We start from the raw sequence: 19,214 nt of genomic DNA on the forward strand, positions 1-19,214 counted from the left end.
TATCCCAAGGCTCTTTGTCCTGTCTGTGCATGGCATTTCTGCATTTTTTCTGGAAACTGGAAATTATTAAAAATGGATCTGGTCAGGTGGTCTCAACGCGAGTGACAACATTTTTTCAACGATGAGAACGGGAGAAGGGGCTTCTGGATGCCCCTCTGGGACAGAGGCAGCTGGGTATATCATGGACTCCTGGAAACAGTGGAACCTGATCTGCCTCTCTCAGCTGTCTGTAGAGGATTCTGAAGATGTTTGGATATTCGTCGTTTTGGTGTCGGGGTTCCTGCTGTTTGGCCTGAGCGGTTACCTGGCTTACCGGAAAATTTATGAGCTGTCGAGGAATAGTGGCTCGATCCCGGAGCTCAGGGATGGGATGCATTGTTGTGAACGAACAAACTCATATAATTGTCGAGATGAGTCAAAAGCTTTGAACTTTGGCTGAGATTCAGGCTCTGGCACAAAAGGTGGATGTCTCATCTTGTATTAAACAAAAAATCAATAAAATTGATTATGAAAAAGAACAAATAATTTAATTAAACAGATCTTCACAAGAAAACAGGAGGAACATTTAAAGTGAACCTGTTTAACCCTAACACCCCCCCAGTTGGGGGCCGGTACAGTTTCAGGTCCCAAACATCTACAACTGTCCACATTCTCCAAACACAACTAAAACCACAATCAAACAGCCCAGGTGGGAAACAAGGCCATTTTAAATTGTAATAAATTAAGAAACAATGATATTTGAACTTTATTTTAGAAGAGCATCTGGCCTTCACTGGTGTCTGCTGGGAAAAAAAACCTTGAACAAATTTAGCCGAGGACCCCAGGAACAAACAAAACAATTGACTAAATTTCCTAAACTCAAAACCTCCATCCTGTCAGCACTTTCACACAGGGCTGCTCTTCTAAAGTAAAGTTCAAGTATTATTTCATCTTAACGTATCAAAATCCCAAAAAATTGCTGTGTTTACAATCTACGTAAACTGTTTTGATTGTAGCTGTAGCTGTGCTTGGGGAATGCAAACAATCACTGACACTTGGGACATGAAACTCCAAAGGCCCCCGATTGGGAGGCACCAGGGCCCAAAGAAAAAAAGGCCTAGGGCCCAAGTTAAAGTCACATTAGTCATCATCACACACTGGAAAAATTCATTTCCACATTTGACCCACCCCCGTGGGGAGCGGCGTTACGATGTTAAGAGTAGAAATAACAACATGAAGAAGACTGAACTGATGGAAAAAGCAGCATGTGAGGAAGGATCAACGGAAGGTCACACCAGTTTTCAGCTGCCTTTTTAGGTTTGTTTGTTTGTTTGTTTATTGAGATCCCCACTAGCCACTGTTAAAACAATTGCTATTGAATGAATTAATGAATGAGCCGCACTTGTATAGCGCCTCTCAGAGTAAGGACTCCAAAGCACTTTACACTACAGTGTATCATTCATCCATTCACACACACATTCATACACTGATGGGGATGAGCTACAATGTAGCCACAGCTGCCCTGGGGCGCACTGACAGAGACGAGGCTGCCGAGCACAGGCGCCACCGGTCCGTCCGACCACCACCAGCAGACAAGGTGGGTTGAGCGTCTTGCCCAAGGACACAACAGCAGAATTCTCTGTCCGGAGCCGGGATCGAACCTGCAACCTTCCGATTACTGGACAACCTGCTCAACCTTTTGAGCTACTGCTGCCCCCATTCTTCCTGGGGTCATGACCTCACCAAAAAAATACATTAATGCATCAACACGGCTCACAAGCAAACAAACCATTTCCATTTACAGTATACATCTCCACTGTAAGAATACACCACAATCCACCCAATACAGCAACAAAATATAATTCAGTAACATAAAACAAAAATTCCTCCACACACACTGGACAAGATAACACAAAATAAATAAAACATAAAACTCATCTTCCTCAAACTCATGTAAAAAGGGTATAAATAAATATCCGCAACCTCTTACAGAAATCACTCCTTTGTAACTGATCCCTCAAGAATCGTGGTAAACCATTCCATTCCACCATTGCTCTATACAATACTGACCTACAGTATGAAGAAAATTAGTTCGAGTAACTGGCAACACAAAGCAACCATCAACTTATTTAATCAATACTGTTGTAGTGGTCTCCAGTGGGAGACAAGTTGTTCTCAGGGGGAAACAACATACTGGTGCACCATTTCCAACTATGGTAAGACCTAACCCTAACCCTATAGAAAAAACCTTATTATCCCACAAATGAGAACAGCTCTTATAGCTAAAGGAATATAGAAGAACACACAACACAGCTCTATGTACATCACAATCAAACAAACTAAACTAATGTGTATGTACAGAAAAATGTACTGAAATACATACGTGCGCTAAATTATGTGTTTGCGTGAATGATCCTGGAGGAATACGCTCTGTACAACCAAGCTGCAAATGAATAACAGCAATTTAACAGATAATGTGTCAGTTAAACATGTAATGCATCACAACTGAGCTTCAGACGGCAGGATCTGGATTCTTATCTGCTGATATTTGGACATCTGTCCTTGGATTGGATACGTAACAGCAACGCAACCCTACCACTGACTTGCAATGTAGATGTTTTATTTCTACAAACATCACAAGCCTACTGGAGTTCTGGCGTGTTGTAGAGTTGCCACTGCTAGCAGTTAGCTTCTACTGGACTGCGTTTACGTTCTCTGCCATTTCCTGGATGTTAAACAACAACAGCCTTCCCCGTCACAACTCAAGATGGGTGAGTCCATGAATGTTAGTGAGTGTGACGTAGATCTGTCAGGTTTTTCTAATCCTAGAGTTTCACCGTCTGTTTTCTATCAGACGCTAATGCAGGAGATAGGTGTAGGAGACTATTTTCATGTTCAGTCTGCATGAAACACTCAGAGAGACTCCATTTACTTTGGTTCTACATCAAACACAGTGAGAGGAGCTTGTTTTTACCATAGCGGACATGTTTCGGCTTCGACTGCCACCTTCGTCAGAGCTACCGATGTTTGTGGCGTTGCTTCCCTTTATCTGTAGACAGAGAACGATATCGCCCTCTACTGCCCAATTATTATCAGATACTCTCAATCATAATAAGAAATAATCATTAAAATGTCTTTTCAGTGCTTTACACCTTTAAAGGAGTCCACTGATCACAGGCTCAGGGGGAGAGAGGTCCAGAGTCTGGGGGCCACAGCAGCAGATGATCTGTCACCTTTGACCTTTAGCCTGGTGCTGCACAACCAGTAGGCTTTGATCACTGGACCTCAGGGACCTGCTGGGGGTGTAGGGACTAAGAAGATCACCAATGTATGATGGTGCTTGTCCATGTAAGGCCCTATAGACCAGAACCAGGATCTTGAAATGAACCCTGAAGTTAAGAAGGTGTTCATAAATCTTCAGTCATAAAGTGCTGAATCATAGTTTTCTTCGAGTTTGAAACACAACTTACTGTGAAAGGGAAGAGTCCCTTGCATTCCTTATTACTATGTGTGATGTTTCCAGTCAAGGAGGTCTACTAACCATGTGTTACTGACCTGAATCTGACTTGCAGGCAGCTTTCCCAGCATCTCACATTCAGTATCCCAGTAGACGCTAAAGTTTTGAATCTCCAACTGCTTTTGTCGCAGGAGCTTCACCATCTGCAAAGGAAAGCAAATAGCAGAACAACAACTAAGTGATGAACCCAGAGGGGTGGGTGTGCATGTGTTCGTGCTTGTGTGTCTGCAGTGGCTTGTGTGCTGTGACCCAGAGGAGCTGAATCGGAGGAGGTTTGGAGAGGGTACTGGAAGTTATAACCAGTGAGCCATTAGTGAAAAAAGCAGGGGGGGGGGGGGGGGATTTTCACTTTTTATTTTTACAACATGCTTTCGTATGCTGATAGCAGGGTACTTTGTACAAAGGTTCCCTCTTTTGAAACTGAGGGGAAAAAAGCATAAAAAAGGAGTTATGTTGACATCTTTTCGTGCACGCACGAGTGGCTGGGTGGCACAAAAATGAGTGGCCTGCCATAAATACGCGACATACACTTTTTAGGAGAGTCTACGGACAAAATCCCCGATGTATAAACACGTCACAGTCCAAATACACGAGGAGCTTCAGAGAGAAGCATTAAATGTGTACTGAAGACAAAAGTAAAGCTATGAGCTCTTGGATGAAGGAAAACGCCGGTCTCGTTCGCCGGTGTTTCCGTCACAAATCTGCTGGGGCGATATTTACTCTTACTGAACAGAAAGTCCTGGACCCTTCACTCATGACAATGAAAGGCTTTCAAGCGTCTGGAAGTCTACAATTTAGGGCTGCACAATATATCGAAAAATTATCGTCATCGCGATAATAGGACGTGCGATAGGCCCATCGCAAAGCACGTCAAAAACGGCGATAAATGTTTGGTTCAAACATTTCCATCCGTGTCATACATCAGTTTTTTGCAAACCAGCTCTGTTTTTAACGCGGAAGTATTATTTGACCAATCAAATGTAGCCCTTCTGATATGCGGCCAATGAGATGGGTCCGTTCGCGTAATATGCCCGCCCCCTACGAGCTGCCCCGCGCTGCTCGGCTGTCTCCATGCGAAGGTTGAGATGTTTGCCAGCCACCGCTCTTGTTTTCGGCACCACCACTTCCTCCGCGCGCCGACACCGGAGCATCGAAGACGGTGCTGCCGAGCGGAGCTTCCCAGGCTGCGCTTACTTTGGGCCGCCGTGCCGCCGCCTGGTTCACCCGCTCCAGCACAGACTGTATCCCCAAAATTCCACTATCTCCGCCCCGCCCCCGCTTTCTGCTGCCGCTCGCTTCCCTTGTTCGTCATGCTGGCTTAACGAACGCACTTTGTGCTGAGGTTTCTGGCTCCGGTTAGCTTCCAGCTAAAAGGCTACAGCTCTCTCCTCCCAGTCCCACCCTGCTAAAGAGGGCCTGGAAAAGTTCCCCCACACATCAAAGTGATTTTTCATTTATGAGCTTTTATAACCTTGTTAATCAGGATAGTTGATTTGCTGCTGCACATAAACTGTCAGTCAGAAGCTCTGCTAGCCGCTTATCTTAGAGGAGCTAGTTCAATGTGTTAGCTTGTTATCAGAATCATAGTTGCAGTTTCATCATCTGAGCTGCTTTTTAAGATCTAGGTAATAGGTAATAATTTTTGGTGATAAACCAATTATCACAAATACACATTTAGCTCTCATATTACAGACCAAAGAAAAAACATCACGCATGTCATTTAAAACTAATATTAGCGTGATTGCCATGTGTGACCAGAGTACAAGCTGTTCAAATGTATAGTCACATCAATAAAGTGTTTCCTTTTACATCTGTATTTTGTTAGCAGCTGTACGGTACTTTAAGGCTATTTTAACATATTCATAATTAAAGACCAGCATGTTGATGATAGGGGTCCACCCCAAACAAAAGCTCATATTAAATTATACTTAATAACGCTGACCCAATAGCTGGTTTTGTGCAGCTGAGCGTTGATGGAATATGAAATTTAAAAAGGGGACAATCTAAAAATCGGTTTTAAATTTAATCCTATATTTGTGTCCAACTCGTCTTCTTCATAATCTACATTTCTTGTTCGTTTTGAAGTGTTATGACTATCTTATTCTTCTTGTTTAGCTTTGAATTTTCTTATTTCTTGTTCCTGTAAAGAACCATCACTAATGAAGTTGTGTTCCTGTTTGGAGTAAAGCACCTGTCACATGTGTTAGGGAGTCTTTCACGGTCATCATTTAGTTTTTGTTTAACTTTTCTATTATTATTTTATTAGAATTTCATGTGACATCACTGTTCACTTGGTGATGTTGCATTTGTTTAAGACTCTTGTCTGTGACCTCTTTTGCACCATGGGTTTCCTTCGTTTCGTGTGCTTCCGTCTGATGACTGTACCGTTTTAACTGATAATGCATTGCCGAGATCTCGCACCTTCTTACAGACACTAATGGATGGAGCTGAAGGTTTGGAGCCTACATGACTCCTCTAAAGGTGGTATTCCAGGAGCACTACTCAGACAAGTACTCAGTGCAGCTCGGCCAGACCGCTGTTTCCAAGGGCACGGTTGGGTATTTCCCCTCGACTTTATTCCTTATTTTTAGTCTCCACTCTGTTGAGGTACCTGGCAAGGCTGTGTCAGACCGGCATCCTGATTCTGGCTGCTGATTGGCTAGGGGGCAAAGTCAGCAGCCAGAATCAGCATGCAGCAGTAGCTCAACAGGTTGAGTGGGTTGTCCAGTAATCAGAAGGTTGCAGGTACGATTCTGGGTCCAGACAGAGAATTCTGCTGTTGTGTCCTTGGGCAAGACCCTTAAGCCTGCTGGTGGTGGTCGGAGGGACTGGTAGCGCCTGTGCTCGGCAGCCTCGCCTCTGTCAGTGTGCCCCAGGGCAGCTGTGGCTACCTCGTAGCTCATCCCCACCAGTGTGTGAATGGATGAATGATACACTGTAGTGTAAAGCACTTTGGAGTCCTTACTCTGAGAGGCGCTATACAAGTGCGGCTCATTTATCGTTTAAGTGTTTTTTCTCCGTGTTTTATTGCGTCAGTATGAGAGTGAGAGCAAAATGTTTGAAGAGGATATTATCTTTTATATAGCGCCTCTCTAAATAAAAGTTACTAAGCACTTGCTGGTGGGCTTTGGTTTTTCATGCATGTCTTTAATTTTCAGCCATTTTATTTGGAACATTGCAGATTTTACTGCAAAAAGGAAAAGCGTGTTTAACTGTTTTGGAGTTTAGTAGTTTTATCGTTAGAGCAATCCTAGTTGTTAGCTGGTATATATACATATGACTATAGCTCAGAAGTCTGCATCGTTTGACAGACTGGCCCAGGCAAATCCAGCTAGCATGTTCTCAGCTGAACACGCTGCTGAGTTAAAGATGGCAAATGAAAAGGAACTGAATAAAATAAAAATTGCTGTATAAATATACTCGTTGACTTGTTTTACACAACTAGTACTGCTCTGTTTACATTTTTACCACATTTTCAAGGAAACATTAAGGATTATCCGATTACTGAGTCAAATGGATTACTGAATTAATCGATAGCTGCAGCTATGAACATCAACCCAATGCAAAATGAGACTTGTGTGATGACTATGTATTTACGTGTCTTTTTCAGGGCTTAGGCTGAACCTTACTGGGTTTTCTGATGTTGTACCGTCATGGTGATTTGTCAGGGCCCTGCCCATGCATGTATGTCTTTTCCATTTTATTGTGTGCATGTGTATTTGTCTTAAATTATTTATAGTTAGTCAAAGTTTTCTTAGTGGTTAATGAATAGTCAAAAGGGAGAAATATAATAGATACATTTGATTTCTCTTATTTAGCTGACCCTTACAAACTTACAGTGGGGCCAGAGAAGTTGGGTTTATGACAGCCATAAAGGTTTTCTGTCTAGCTACAGCTTCAGAGCAGGAGAAGCATTGTTTACACACCCCTCTGTGAAGCCTAGCCCTCAACCTTTGGCTCTAGACCAAGTCCCCACAATGTGGGTCTGAAATTGAGGCCAATGCGGAAATGAAATAAATTGCAGTTCCACCCTCATCCACTAGGGGCTGGTGTCAGAAGCGAGCAAATCCTCATTGACTCCCATGTTAAAAATACCAATTTCACAGCAGAAATAAACATGTTTACAGCCTGGTGCCTAGGGCTGGGCGATATGACGATTTTAGACCGTTTCACGACCTACACATCTGACGGTCTGTCATTGTTGAGAGACCTTTTTATCACGATTCACAGCTCTGCTGTTGAATTTCTGCCTCTGAATGAAAAGGGAACTTACCTCCTGCGAATGACACGCCTTTGTTTGACCCTTAACCAATCAGAGTGAGTCATAGTAATATATTAGTGCCCCGCTTGTTTTCACCTGTGTGTGAACAAACATGGCTTCGGCCGCGGCTGAGAGCGACAGCGAGGTTTTTGTTCCGAAGAGGAACGCCTCGTCCGTTATATGGAACTGGTTTGGTTTTTCACCAGATGACAAAGAGCAGTGACACGTCATTTACAAGGAGAGCGTCAACGCAAGTGATGGCAACACCACAAACTTGTTTAATCACTTAAAAAGAAGGCATCCCAAACAATACAATGAGAGCCAGCTGGCAGCTAAAGCTAAAAAGCTGCAGCGGCTAGTGCTTCTTCCAGGCAGCAAACGCTAACAGAAACACACAAAACTCACTCCCTACGACAGAGACAGCAGACGATGGAGCAGCGTGACAGATGCAGTGACGTACCACTTGGTTAAAGATTTGTGTCCCGTGTGAACAGTAGGAGCGGGATTTAAGAACATGATAAAAACATTGGATCCGCGCTACGAGTTTTCCAGCCGCAAGTATTTTCCGAACATCGCCATTCCACGCATGTACGCTCAATGCAAAGTGAGAGTTGCAGAAAATATTCAGAATGCGCAGTTTTTTGCTACCACAAGCGATCTCTGGTCCAGCCGCACATCAGAGCCGTATTTGAGCTTAACTATCCACTACATGAGCAACTGGGAGCTACATAGTATTTTGAACATGTTAATGTTTGTACAATACGTTTGCAATTGACATGTTTGCACTTTAAATATGTTTACGATTTTAATTTATGTTAAGTTACTTGAAAAATGAGAAAAACTGATTTTTGTAATTGTTTCTCTCAGGGCTTTTATCATCTCTGGTGTGAGTTTAAAATATAAGTGTGTTAGCACTGTGCTGATTATCCCTAATATGAATAAATGTTTATTTATTCAATGTTTCTCTTCTTTAATACGCAATTGAAGTTATGCTATTCATGGATAAAAAATCGTGATAAAATCGAAATCCTGATAAAATATTGGAAAAATCGTGATATTCTATTTTTGCCATATCGCCCAGCCCTACTGGTACCAGAACATGTTTTTGGTTTAAATGATCTAGTTTACACTCATGACAACTCTGAGGGGGGTGAATGTTTTTCTCACTCTTCTGTTTAAGTGTATTAAAAGCCTAAAATTCTGTATAATTAATGAGCATCAGACCCACGTGACCACAGAGCTAGCTCCATGGAAAGGCCTCAGTAGAGCCTCGGTCTGGCCTGGAAACTGTTCCGGGATTTTTAGTCTCTCAACTTAGACCATTAGTTGTAACGTTTGTGCGTTCTTTTTGGATATTTTTGTGCAATTGTTGGACAAAATGACTTGCTGTGGTATTAATTGCACTAATAGAGCGTCCAAGGAGTCTCCACTTCATGTTTTTCGGTAAGTAAAATTATATTTATGTATTTTAGGTCACTGCCGAGCTGAGCTTAGATTTTAACATGTACTGTTTAACCATGAAATTTAAATGTAATAGGGTAAAACCCAGTACATGTAACATAATGCTGCACTTAAGAAAATGGGTTGAAATATAACATGTTGGTGGAGCTGGGTTCCCACTATCGGCTTGTGGAGCTCTCGGGAGACCTCTGTGTTCCACCCGGTTTTACCCAGCGGTCAGCCCGGCGTATCTCTGACTCAGAAGCTCTGGTGTTGTGCACAGTTAACTCTGGTTGTAGCTAGGTTGCTACCTCCATTAGCTTAGCTCACACCTCCGCGTTAGCTTTGGGGTAGCTTCAGGTTAGCTTGTAGCTACATTAGCTTCAATTCGACGGGTGTCGTCATTTGATCCCAGCCTTACAGCCCCACCTCTCTTCCCTTTTGTGGAATTGTCTGGGCTTGACGGAACCTGTGACACGGTCAAAATGGCGGTGGTGGCCACCTCCCATTTTACCTCAAAAACTCATTATTGGAGTCTATGGAAACCCATTGTCCATATATATATATATATATGTGTGTGTGTGTGTGTGTGTGTGTGTGTGTGTGTGTGTGTGTGTGTGTCAATGCTCTATACCAGGGGTCGGCAACCCGCGGCTCTTCCATCCATCTGATGCGGCTCTCTGTGCTTGTAAAATAATGAATGGATATTTAAATAAAATGCTTTATATTTTACTGCATTAATTTTACATCTGTGTGCTAATTCTAAATGTAAAGATTGACTGCGTAAACCTGAACAGGTCCAACCCGGTCTTACTGTGAGACCGGGTTGACGCGTCACGCTTGTACGTAATCATAGGCGCTTTCTGAGCTGAAGACAATGTGAGATTCTGGGATTCTCCTCAGACGGCTCCTGGATGTGTCGCCACATTGGAGACAGGAACAAGCGCTATTCAGCCAAAGTTTCATCATCAGGGAGCATTTTCTAAGTGACAAGTCTCTCTGAGAGACCGGGTTTGGAAAACACTCGCTTCAGTGGGAGGAATCTTCCCGCATGCGCTCTGGTTCTGCGACGCGCTCCAAGCCCCTCTCCACATCTTCAGCTCGCTGTGGACCTTATGTAGTACACGCTGACAGAGAGCTGCGCTGAGCAGTGTCCAGCTCAGATGTTCAGATGGGAATCTTTTCTCGAGTGATTTAGCTACATCTGCGATGTGCGTAGAATAAAGTGTCAGTTCGTCTGCATGCGTCGGGGTAATTCTTTCTATTCTTTCTCCGTCAAAATAAACGGCCAAATACGGGAACTGTCCGGTCAACACAACACAAGCCCTGCTTTTAACTGTTCTGTTTTCTTGTGAAAATTGTTGCAAAGAGATAAAATTTAACTTGATTACCACCAGAGCCAGGCGCACTGCGCCGTTATCTCCGTCTCTGTAAATGAGGGAAAAACAAAATGATCGGATCCTTTTCTGACCTTCCCCACCTACAAAGTTTAATTACAACAATCAAACGTGACAGAGCCTGGATTTGTATTCTGAACAGTCTAAACATGTTTTAAAAAGAAACGTATGACAAAAGTGGCACCTGCTCAGTAAAACCACCAACAGGGTGAAAAATATCTAAATATTGTAGCAGAGACGGGCTACAACTTCTGGATCCACTTTATATAAATCATTTTATTGATTATCGTCTTATGAAAGATAACTTTGACGTACACGAGCGACCGGTACTGGCTGCTGTCACCTGTTGTGATTGGTTAAAGCAGCTCTCTGCTGTCTGAGAGTAGGCCCCGCCCACAACGCCGTGGCTGCTGCGGTGTTTTCTTTACTGTGGGAAACGGGTAATAATGGCTCTTTGATGGGAACAGGTTGCCGACCCCTGGTTTAGACCCCTACCATTCTCTCTGAGATAAGACTTTAGGCTTCCTTTTGTTCTCTCCCGTGGGGGTGGGGGTTAAAGGCAGATAAATAGAAGTGTGCGTGCGTGCGTGTGTGTGTGTGTGTGTGTGTGTGTGCGCGTGCTTTGGGAAGAGCCTCTGTGACAGTCTCCTCATTTTGATATTGCAATACTGAAATGGAACCCTTTGGACTGAACCATGGACTCTTTCTCATCGTTTTAATAAGTCTCTCAAAGATATTCCACCACAACTTGGTTTGGGATTGGGTCATACAAGCAGGGAAGAGCCCCAAGTTGTTCCCCCGGTTCCAGTTGATTTATTTTCTGTTGTTGTCTTTAAAAAGACACTGTTTAGTAGTGGAACTAGTTTACCTGTGAAGCCCTCGCCATCAATCCATACCTAACTCCCACAAAAACATTTTCTCATCTAATCTCCACAAATCACATTGGTGACCCATTTTGGATTCAAAGGGGCTAATTTGGCCACAAAGCGTGTGCGTTTCATGTTCGTCTGCTCCTGGGTCGGCCCTTCACACCTAGCTTGGACCACGCGCTGCTGCAATGGCTCCACCAAACGAAGGACACCGATGCATGGCTCACACGTTGGTACCTGGCTTTCAGATTATCCACAGGCTTCCTCTCCCAATCCAGTTTGGGGGTGTGCATTACACTATATTAATACTATATTAATACTACAATACCATGAATTTACACATTCTTACAGGTGTAAATCCGCTTCTTTTTCTAAATTCACCAGACTGATGCTTTCAGACATGAAATGACAAAACACTTTACAAAATAAAATCAGTCTAAAAGCTTTAGCATGTGATACTTAAGATAATAATCCAATATTTTAAAAGCCATAGCACTTACAGACTCTTTGGAGGGATTCTGAGCAGATACATTGTCGATGCAAACTCCAAAAGAAAATGGCTTCTCTGAATTAGAAATGTCATCCTCAAATCGAAGATGCACATCTTGGATCTTCAGCTGCACAAAAAGCAGAGAAATCATGTCAGTCATTACCTGTACACAGTGGGAACAGCTACCTCAGTAGTCTCACACCAACAGTTACATAGAAGCAGCACGTTAAAACCCTTTTCCTACAATGTTTAACTGTGCTTTAAAACAAAGATATTCTTCTGGGTGCAGTGGCGAGATCTGACAGATCAGTGGGCTACCAGATGTGGCAACTTGCTCTTTGCTTCATAAAATGTACTTTGTGATTTCAAAAGTCAAGTTTTCCCCTTTTACAAATTCAGTTTTATTATGATGGCTGGAACATTCATATCAATTTTACTGTCAGTTTCACATCGACCGCGTCTGCCCTGCTGTTGTGTCTTCTCTACATTCCCAATATGTCTGTCACTGTTAGCAGTGTTGTACCACCCTTTCCTCACCCATCATGTCCTGAACACAGGAAAACAAGCTTTGGATCACGTGTGTGAAGCGTGTTTACTCTCATAAGGCACACAGAAACGCCACCTCCTTTTTCAGAGGGTGAAAATTACAGTCAGCCATTACCGGGCAAAGATCTGTAATATTTATTAACATTGGCCGTCTGTGTGCTCCACTCGTCAGTCGGGAAGAGAAACACCCAAAAGTGTAACTCAGATTGACACGTCTCCACTGTCTTCTGGTATAAAGTAACAACTTTATGAGGGATTATATTTGTTAAACGCAATATTACGACTTTGGCGCTTAAAGGGTTAATGTTACAGTCCTAATACGATGGTTCTAATTATTGACATCATTTCTTTCTGTGTTTTCAGCCATGATTCCTTATTTTCTTTTCTCTCATAGGTAGGCAGACAGACAGATACAGATATAGACAGACAGATATAGATTTAGATAGACAGACAGACAGATATAGATTTAGATAGACAGACAGACAGATATAGATTTAGATAGACAGACAGACAGATATAGATTTAGATAGACAGACAGACAGATACAGATATAGACAGACAGATATAGATTTAGATAGACAGACAGACAGATATAGATTTAGATAGACAGACAGACAGATATAGACAAATACAGACAGACAGACAGGCAGATATAGACAGATATAGACAGACATAAGATTTAGATAGACAGACAGACAAATACAGACAGACAGACAGGCAGATATAGACAGATATAGACAGACATAGATTTAGATAGACAGACAGACAGATATAGATTTAGATAGACAGACAGACAGATACAGACAGATAAACAGACAGACAGATATAGACAAATACAGACAGACAGACAGGCAGATATAGACAGATATAGACAGACATAGATTTAGATAGACAGACAGACAGATATAGACAGACAGATAAACAGACAGACAGATATAGACAAATACAGACAGACAGACAGGCAGATATAGACAGATATAGACAGACATAGATTTAGATAGACAGACAGACAGACAGATATAGACAGACAGATAAACAGACAGATATAGACAAATACAGACAGACAGGCAGATATAGACAGATATAGACAGATATAGATTTAGATAGACAGACAGACAGATATAGATTTAGATAGACAGACAGACAGATATAGATTTAGATAGACAGACAGACAGATACAGACAAATACAGACAGACAGACAGGCAGATATAGATTTAGATAGACAGACAGACAGATATAGATTTAGATAGACAGACAGACAGATATAGATTTAGATAGACAGACAGACAGATATAGATTTAGATAGACAGACAGACAGATACAGATATAGACAGACAGATATAGATTTAGATAGACAGACAGACAGATATAGATTTAGATAGACAGACAGACAGATATAGATTTAGATAGACAGACAGACAGATATAGACAAATACAGACAGACAGACAGGCAGATATAGACAGATATAGACAGACATAAGATTTAGATAGACAGACAGACAAATACAGACAGACAGACAGGCAGATATAGACAGATATAGACAGACATAGATTTAGATAGACAGACAGACAGATATAGATTTAGATAGACAGACAGACAGATACAGACAGATAAACAGACAGACAGATATAGACAAATACAGACAGACAGACAGGCAGATATAGACAGATATAGACAGACATAGATTTAGATAGACAGACAGACAGATATAGACAGACAGATAAACAGACAGACAGATATAGACAAATACAGACAGACAGACAGGCAGATATAGACAGATATAGACAGACATAGATTTAGATAGACAGACAGACAGACAGATATAGACAGACAGATAAACAGACAGACAGATATAGACAAATACAGACAGACAGGCAGATATAGACAGATATAGACAGACATAGATTTAGATAGACAGACAGACAGATATAGATTTAGATAGACAGACAGACAGATATAGATTTAGATAGACAGACAGACAGATATAGATTTAGATAGACAGACAGACAGATACAGACAAATACAGACAGACAGACAGGCAGATATAGACAGATATAGACAGACATAGATTTAGATAGACAGACAGACAGATATAGACAGACAGATAAACAGACAGACAGATATAGACAAATACAGACAGACAGACAGGCAGATATAGACAGATATAGATTTAGATAGACAGACAGACAGACAGATATAGACAGACAGATAAACAGACAGACAGATATAGACAAATACAGACAGACAGACAGGCAGATATAGACAGATATAGACAGACATAGATTTAGATAGACAGACAGACAGATATAGATTTAGATAGACAGACAGACAGATATAGACAGACAGATAAACAGACAGACAGATATAGACAAATACAGACAGACAGACAGGCAGATATAGACAGATATAGACAGACATAGATTTAGATAGACAGACAGACAGATATAGACAGACAGATAAACAGACAGACAGATATAGACAAATACAGACAGACAGACAGGCAGATATAGACAGATATAGACAGACATAGATTTAGATAGACAGACAGACAGACAGATATAGACAGACAGATAAACAGACAGACAGATATAGACAAATACAGACAGACAGACAGGCAGATATAGACAGATATAGACAGACATAGATTTAGATAGACAGACAGACAGATATAGACAGACATAGATTTAGATAGACAGACAGACAGACAGATATAGACAGACAGATAAACAGACAGACAGATATAGACAAATACAGACAGACAGACAGGCAGATATAGACAGATATAGACAGACATAGATTTAGATAGACAGACAGACAGATATAGATTTAGATAGACAGACAGACAGATATAGACAGACAGATAAACAGACAGACAGATATAGACAAATACAGACAGACAGACAGGCAGATATAGACAGATATAGACAGACATAGATTTAGATAGACAGACAGACAGATATAGACAGACAGATAAACAGACAGACAGATATAGACAAATACAGACAGACAGACAGGCAGATATAGACAGATATAGACAGACATAGATTTAGATAGACAGACAGACAGACAGATATAGACAGACAGATAAACAGACAGACAGATATAGACAAATACAGACAGACAGACAGGCAGATATAGACAGATATAGACAGACATAGATTTAGATAGACAGACAGACAGATATAGATTTAGATAGACAGACAGACAGATATAGATTTAGATAGACAGACAGACAGATATAGATTTAGATAGACAGACAGACAGATATAGATTTAGATAGACAGACAGACAGATACAGACAAATACAGACAGACAGGCAGATATAGACAGATATAGACAGACATAGATTTAGATACAGACAGACAGATATAGACAGACAGATAAACAGACAGACAGATATAGACAAATACAGACAGACAGACAGGCAGATATAGACAGATATAGACAGACATAGATTTAGATAGACAGACAGACAGACAGATATAGACAGACAGATAAACAGACAGACAGATATAGACAAATACAGACAGACAGACAGGCAGATATAGACAGATATAGACAGACATAGATTTAGATAGACAGACAGACAGATATAGATTTAGATAGACAGACAGACAGATATAGACAGACAGATAAACAGACAGACAGATATAGACAAATACAGACAGACAGACAGGCAGATATAGACAGATATAGACAGACATAGATTTAGATAGACAGACAGACAGATATAGACAGACAGATAAACAGACAGACAGATATAGACAAATACAGACAGACAGACAGGCAGATATAGACAGATATAGATTTAGATAGACAGACAGACAGACAGATATAGACAGACAGATAAACAGACAGACAGATATAGACAAATACAGACAGACAGACAGGCAGATATAGACAGATATAGACAGACATAGATTTAGATAGACAGACAGACAGATATAGATTTAGATAGACAGACAGACAGATACAGACAGACAGATATAGACAGACATAGATTTAGATAGACAGACAGATATAGACAGACAGATATAGACAGACAGATATAGACAGACAGATATAGACAGACAGATATAGACAGACAGATATAGACAGACAGATATAGACGGACAGATATAGACGGACAGATATAGACAGACGGATATAGACAGACAGATATAGACAGACAGATATAGACAGACAGATATAGACGGACAGATATAGACGGACAGATATAGACCGACATACATAGACAGACAGACAAACAGCCCGGCTGTATGTGAAGCACGAAGGATGATAATTACAAACTGACGTTCATGAAGTGGTACGGGAAACATGAGCAGACCCCAGAGATGATGTAGAAGTACCTACCTCAATATTCTCTACGATCCTGGTGACAAGTGATGCTGTGACAGAATACCAGTAAGACTCTCCTCTTTGTTCACACTCCCTCTGGAGGACACACATGCGACACTTCCTTAGTCCAGCGTTCATTACCATCAGCAATGCAGCATTACTCTGCACATAGCACATACTACATAATAGGTGGTGCACAGGTACGTGTAGCATGGAAAAAAAATACTTTCCACTCCACCAAAAATCCCTTCTCAATTGTTTCCATAACTGTTATCTTATTTTGCAAATGATGCTTTAAAGTAGCTTTCCGGAGTTTTCCTCTTTCCAAAATGAGAAATCGTACAAGTGATCATCTTATCATGTACTGTGGTATCATGTACGGCTTTTTTTTTGTTTGCTAACCACGCCCCCTGCCCTGTAGAGCTCCGTGAAAAAGGAAACTGAGCGCCGACCAGAACTAACCAATACCGTTAGACTACCGCTTACATGCTTCTAATTTAAGGAATACCTCGGCTGATTCAGAGTTGATGAACTTTTCATGGACAAGTAAGTCTCTAAAACGTAAATATATGAGAACACAACATGACATGAGAATAATACTCGTAAAACAGCGTGTTTTAGCCGTTTGTCGCTCCAGAAGCACGTTTATAAACAGAAACGTTAAGTTGCCATCTTAAATAAACGGTTCCAGAGATTAGTTGTGTGATATGCTTGTCGGCCACTAGATGGTGCAATCGAATAAGTGAAATACTCCAGAACGAGACTTTAAAACAATATTTGTTTTGGGGATAATTTAGTTGAATTACTTTATTTCATTTTGCTGTTTGTAACCGTCAATGCAGCTTCCTTTTAGGTGACATCACTTCCTCCTCCTTCAGCCCAATCAAGGCTGTGATGGAGAAAGGCGTTTTTTGGTTGGGTTAGTCACCTACCTTGAATTTCTCTTCAAGAATTGTGAGGAGATGTTTTTTGCGCTCCATTTCATTCCGTCTCTCCTCCTCAGCATCATACTCCTGCAGCTGGGCAAGGCCAATGATCAGGTTGAGTTGGGACATGGAGATGACCCACGGCTCACTGTGAGGTCGGTAAAACGGAATCTGGAGACGGATCTTGCCAATAAATCCTGAAAAGAAAAATACATGGTGTGAACAATTGGACAGCAGGGTTGCTTACAGGGTTCAGGGGAAGCAGGCATCAGACAGTTAGGGGGGTACGGTTCACTCACAGCCTCCAGATCTTAATGAGTCCCTAGCTTCTTTCAGAAAATAAATGAGGGAGACTAGCTAGCGGTCTTATCACACCTCTGTTGGCTGCCCGGGGCTGGAGGCTAGTAATGGGAGCTGGCAGTGTGGTTGGGGTCTGGGGTAGTGGGTCGCTTTGGTCTGCATGGGACAGGAACGCCTGCTCATCAACCCAATAGAACGGGGTTAGCTCTGGAGTCTGGGAACAGCGGTGCCCTCAGTGCAGCGGTACCGAGTCCCGAGTCAGTAGGGTGTGTAAACGAGTGTATGATATACACAAAAATGTACATGTTTATGTGAGAGCATGAGGGAGGAGTGTGTGGCTGTATCTGTCTGTCGGGTCACTGCCGGTGTTGTTTCTGTAGGTGTACGTTGTAGTTACACCAAATAAAACATTTATAAATACCTTCAGTTACAAACATCAAGCCCGGGGTGAAGATTCTGTTTTACATGTCGTGCTAGTTACACCGATTCAGCTCGATTATTTAAGATGATTTTTTAATAAATGTTGATTTTATTTATTCATTTGGTCATGAAATTGCACAGGAAACAATCAAGAGTGGAAACAAATGAGAAGAAGAAACAAGATCATCACAAAAACAACTCCCGACTCTTAGAGCCACACACTAGCTCAGAGGTTAGCACCCACAGGGTTTACCTGATGGAAGCCCACCTAATACTGACTCAGTTACCACATCAAATACATAGAAACATGCTAACATGTATGTCGGAGAGTTTCCACAGCCTGCTGCATCATAATGATTCAGTCCTGTCCAGCGGTGCTGTGGGGGAGTGTGTCCAGGAGCAGCGAGCTGCTGCCGTACATGAATGATATTCATCAGTGAGACACTTACTCAGCGTGAAGCAGAGAGCCACAAAAGTCATTTAAACGAAGGAAACAAACTCTACAAGTTAAGCATGTATGAACTTAGATCTATCAGAACCTGCTGGCTAGACCTCCCTTTAGTGAACTCCTCACTCTGCGTTTCTCATCGTGCACGTCCAGATCTTGGTGCTGGTCCTGTTCACTCATCTCCTCACCTTTCTGTGGCGGTTCGGATTTCTTTTCTCCATTTTTGCAGATTTGTCCCCACCAATATTCACAGGTCCCATCGGTATTGTAATAATAGGGAT

At 41.7% G+C, this 19,214-nt stretch overlaps 1 protein-coding gene across 4 annotated transcripts in view; it reads right to left on the reverse strand.

Moving 5' to 3' along the window:
• Nucleotides 1-19,214, reverse strand: part of vps13d (vacuolar protein sorting 13 homolog D) — a 206,285-nt gene that overhangs the window by 175,928 nt on the left and 11,143 nt on the right. For all 4 annotated transcript variants that reach the window (XM_054745595.2, XM_054745599.2, XM_054745598.2 and 1 more), the window contains exons 4-7: nucleotides 17,772-17,962; nucleotides 16,855-16,935; nucleotides 11,964-12,080; nucleotides 3,535-3,639 (exon numbers count right to left, since the gene is read on the reverse strand). In XM_054745595.2, coding sequence (XP_054601570.1) covers nucleotides 3,535-3,639; nucleotides 11,964-12,080; nucleotides 16,855-16,935; nucleotides 17,772-17,962 — 494 coding nt within the window. The remainder of the gene's footprint in view (nucleotides 1-3,534; nucleotides 3,640-11,963; nucleotides 12,081-16,854; nucleotides 16,936-17,771; nucleotides 17,963-19,214) is intronic.

Source organism: Nothobranchius furzeri, chromosome 10 (assembly GCF_043380555.1).
Source record: "Nothobranchius furzeri strain GRZ-AD chromosome 10, NfurGRZ-RIMD1, whole genome shotgun sequence".
NCBI lineage: Eukaryota > Metazoa > Chordata > Actinopteri > Cyprinodontiformes > Nothobranchiidae > Nothobranchius > Nothobranchius furzeri.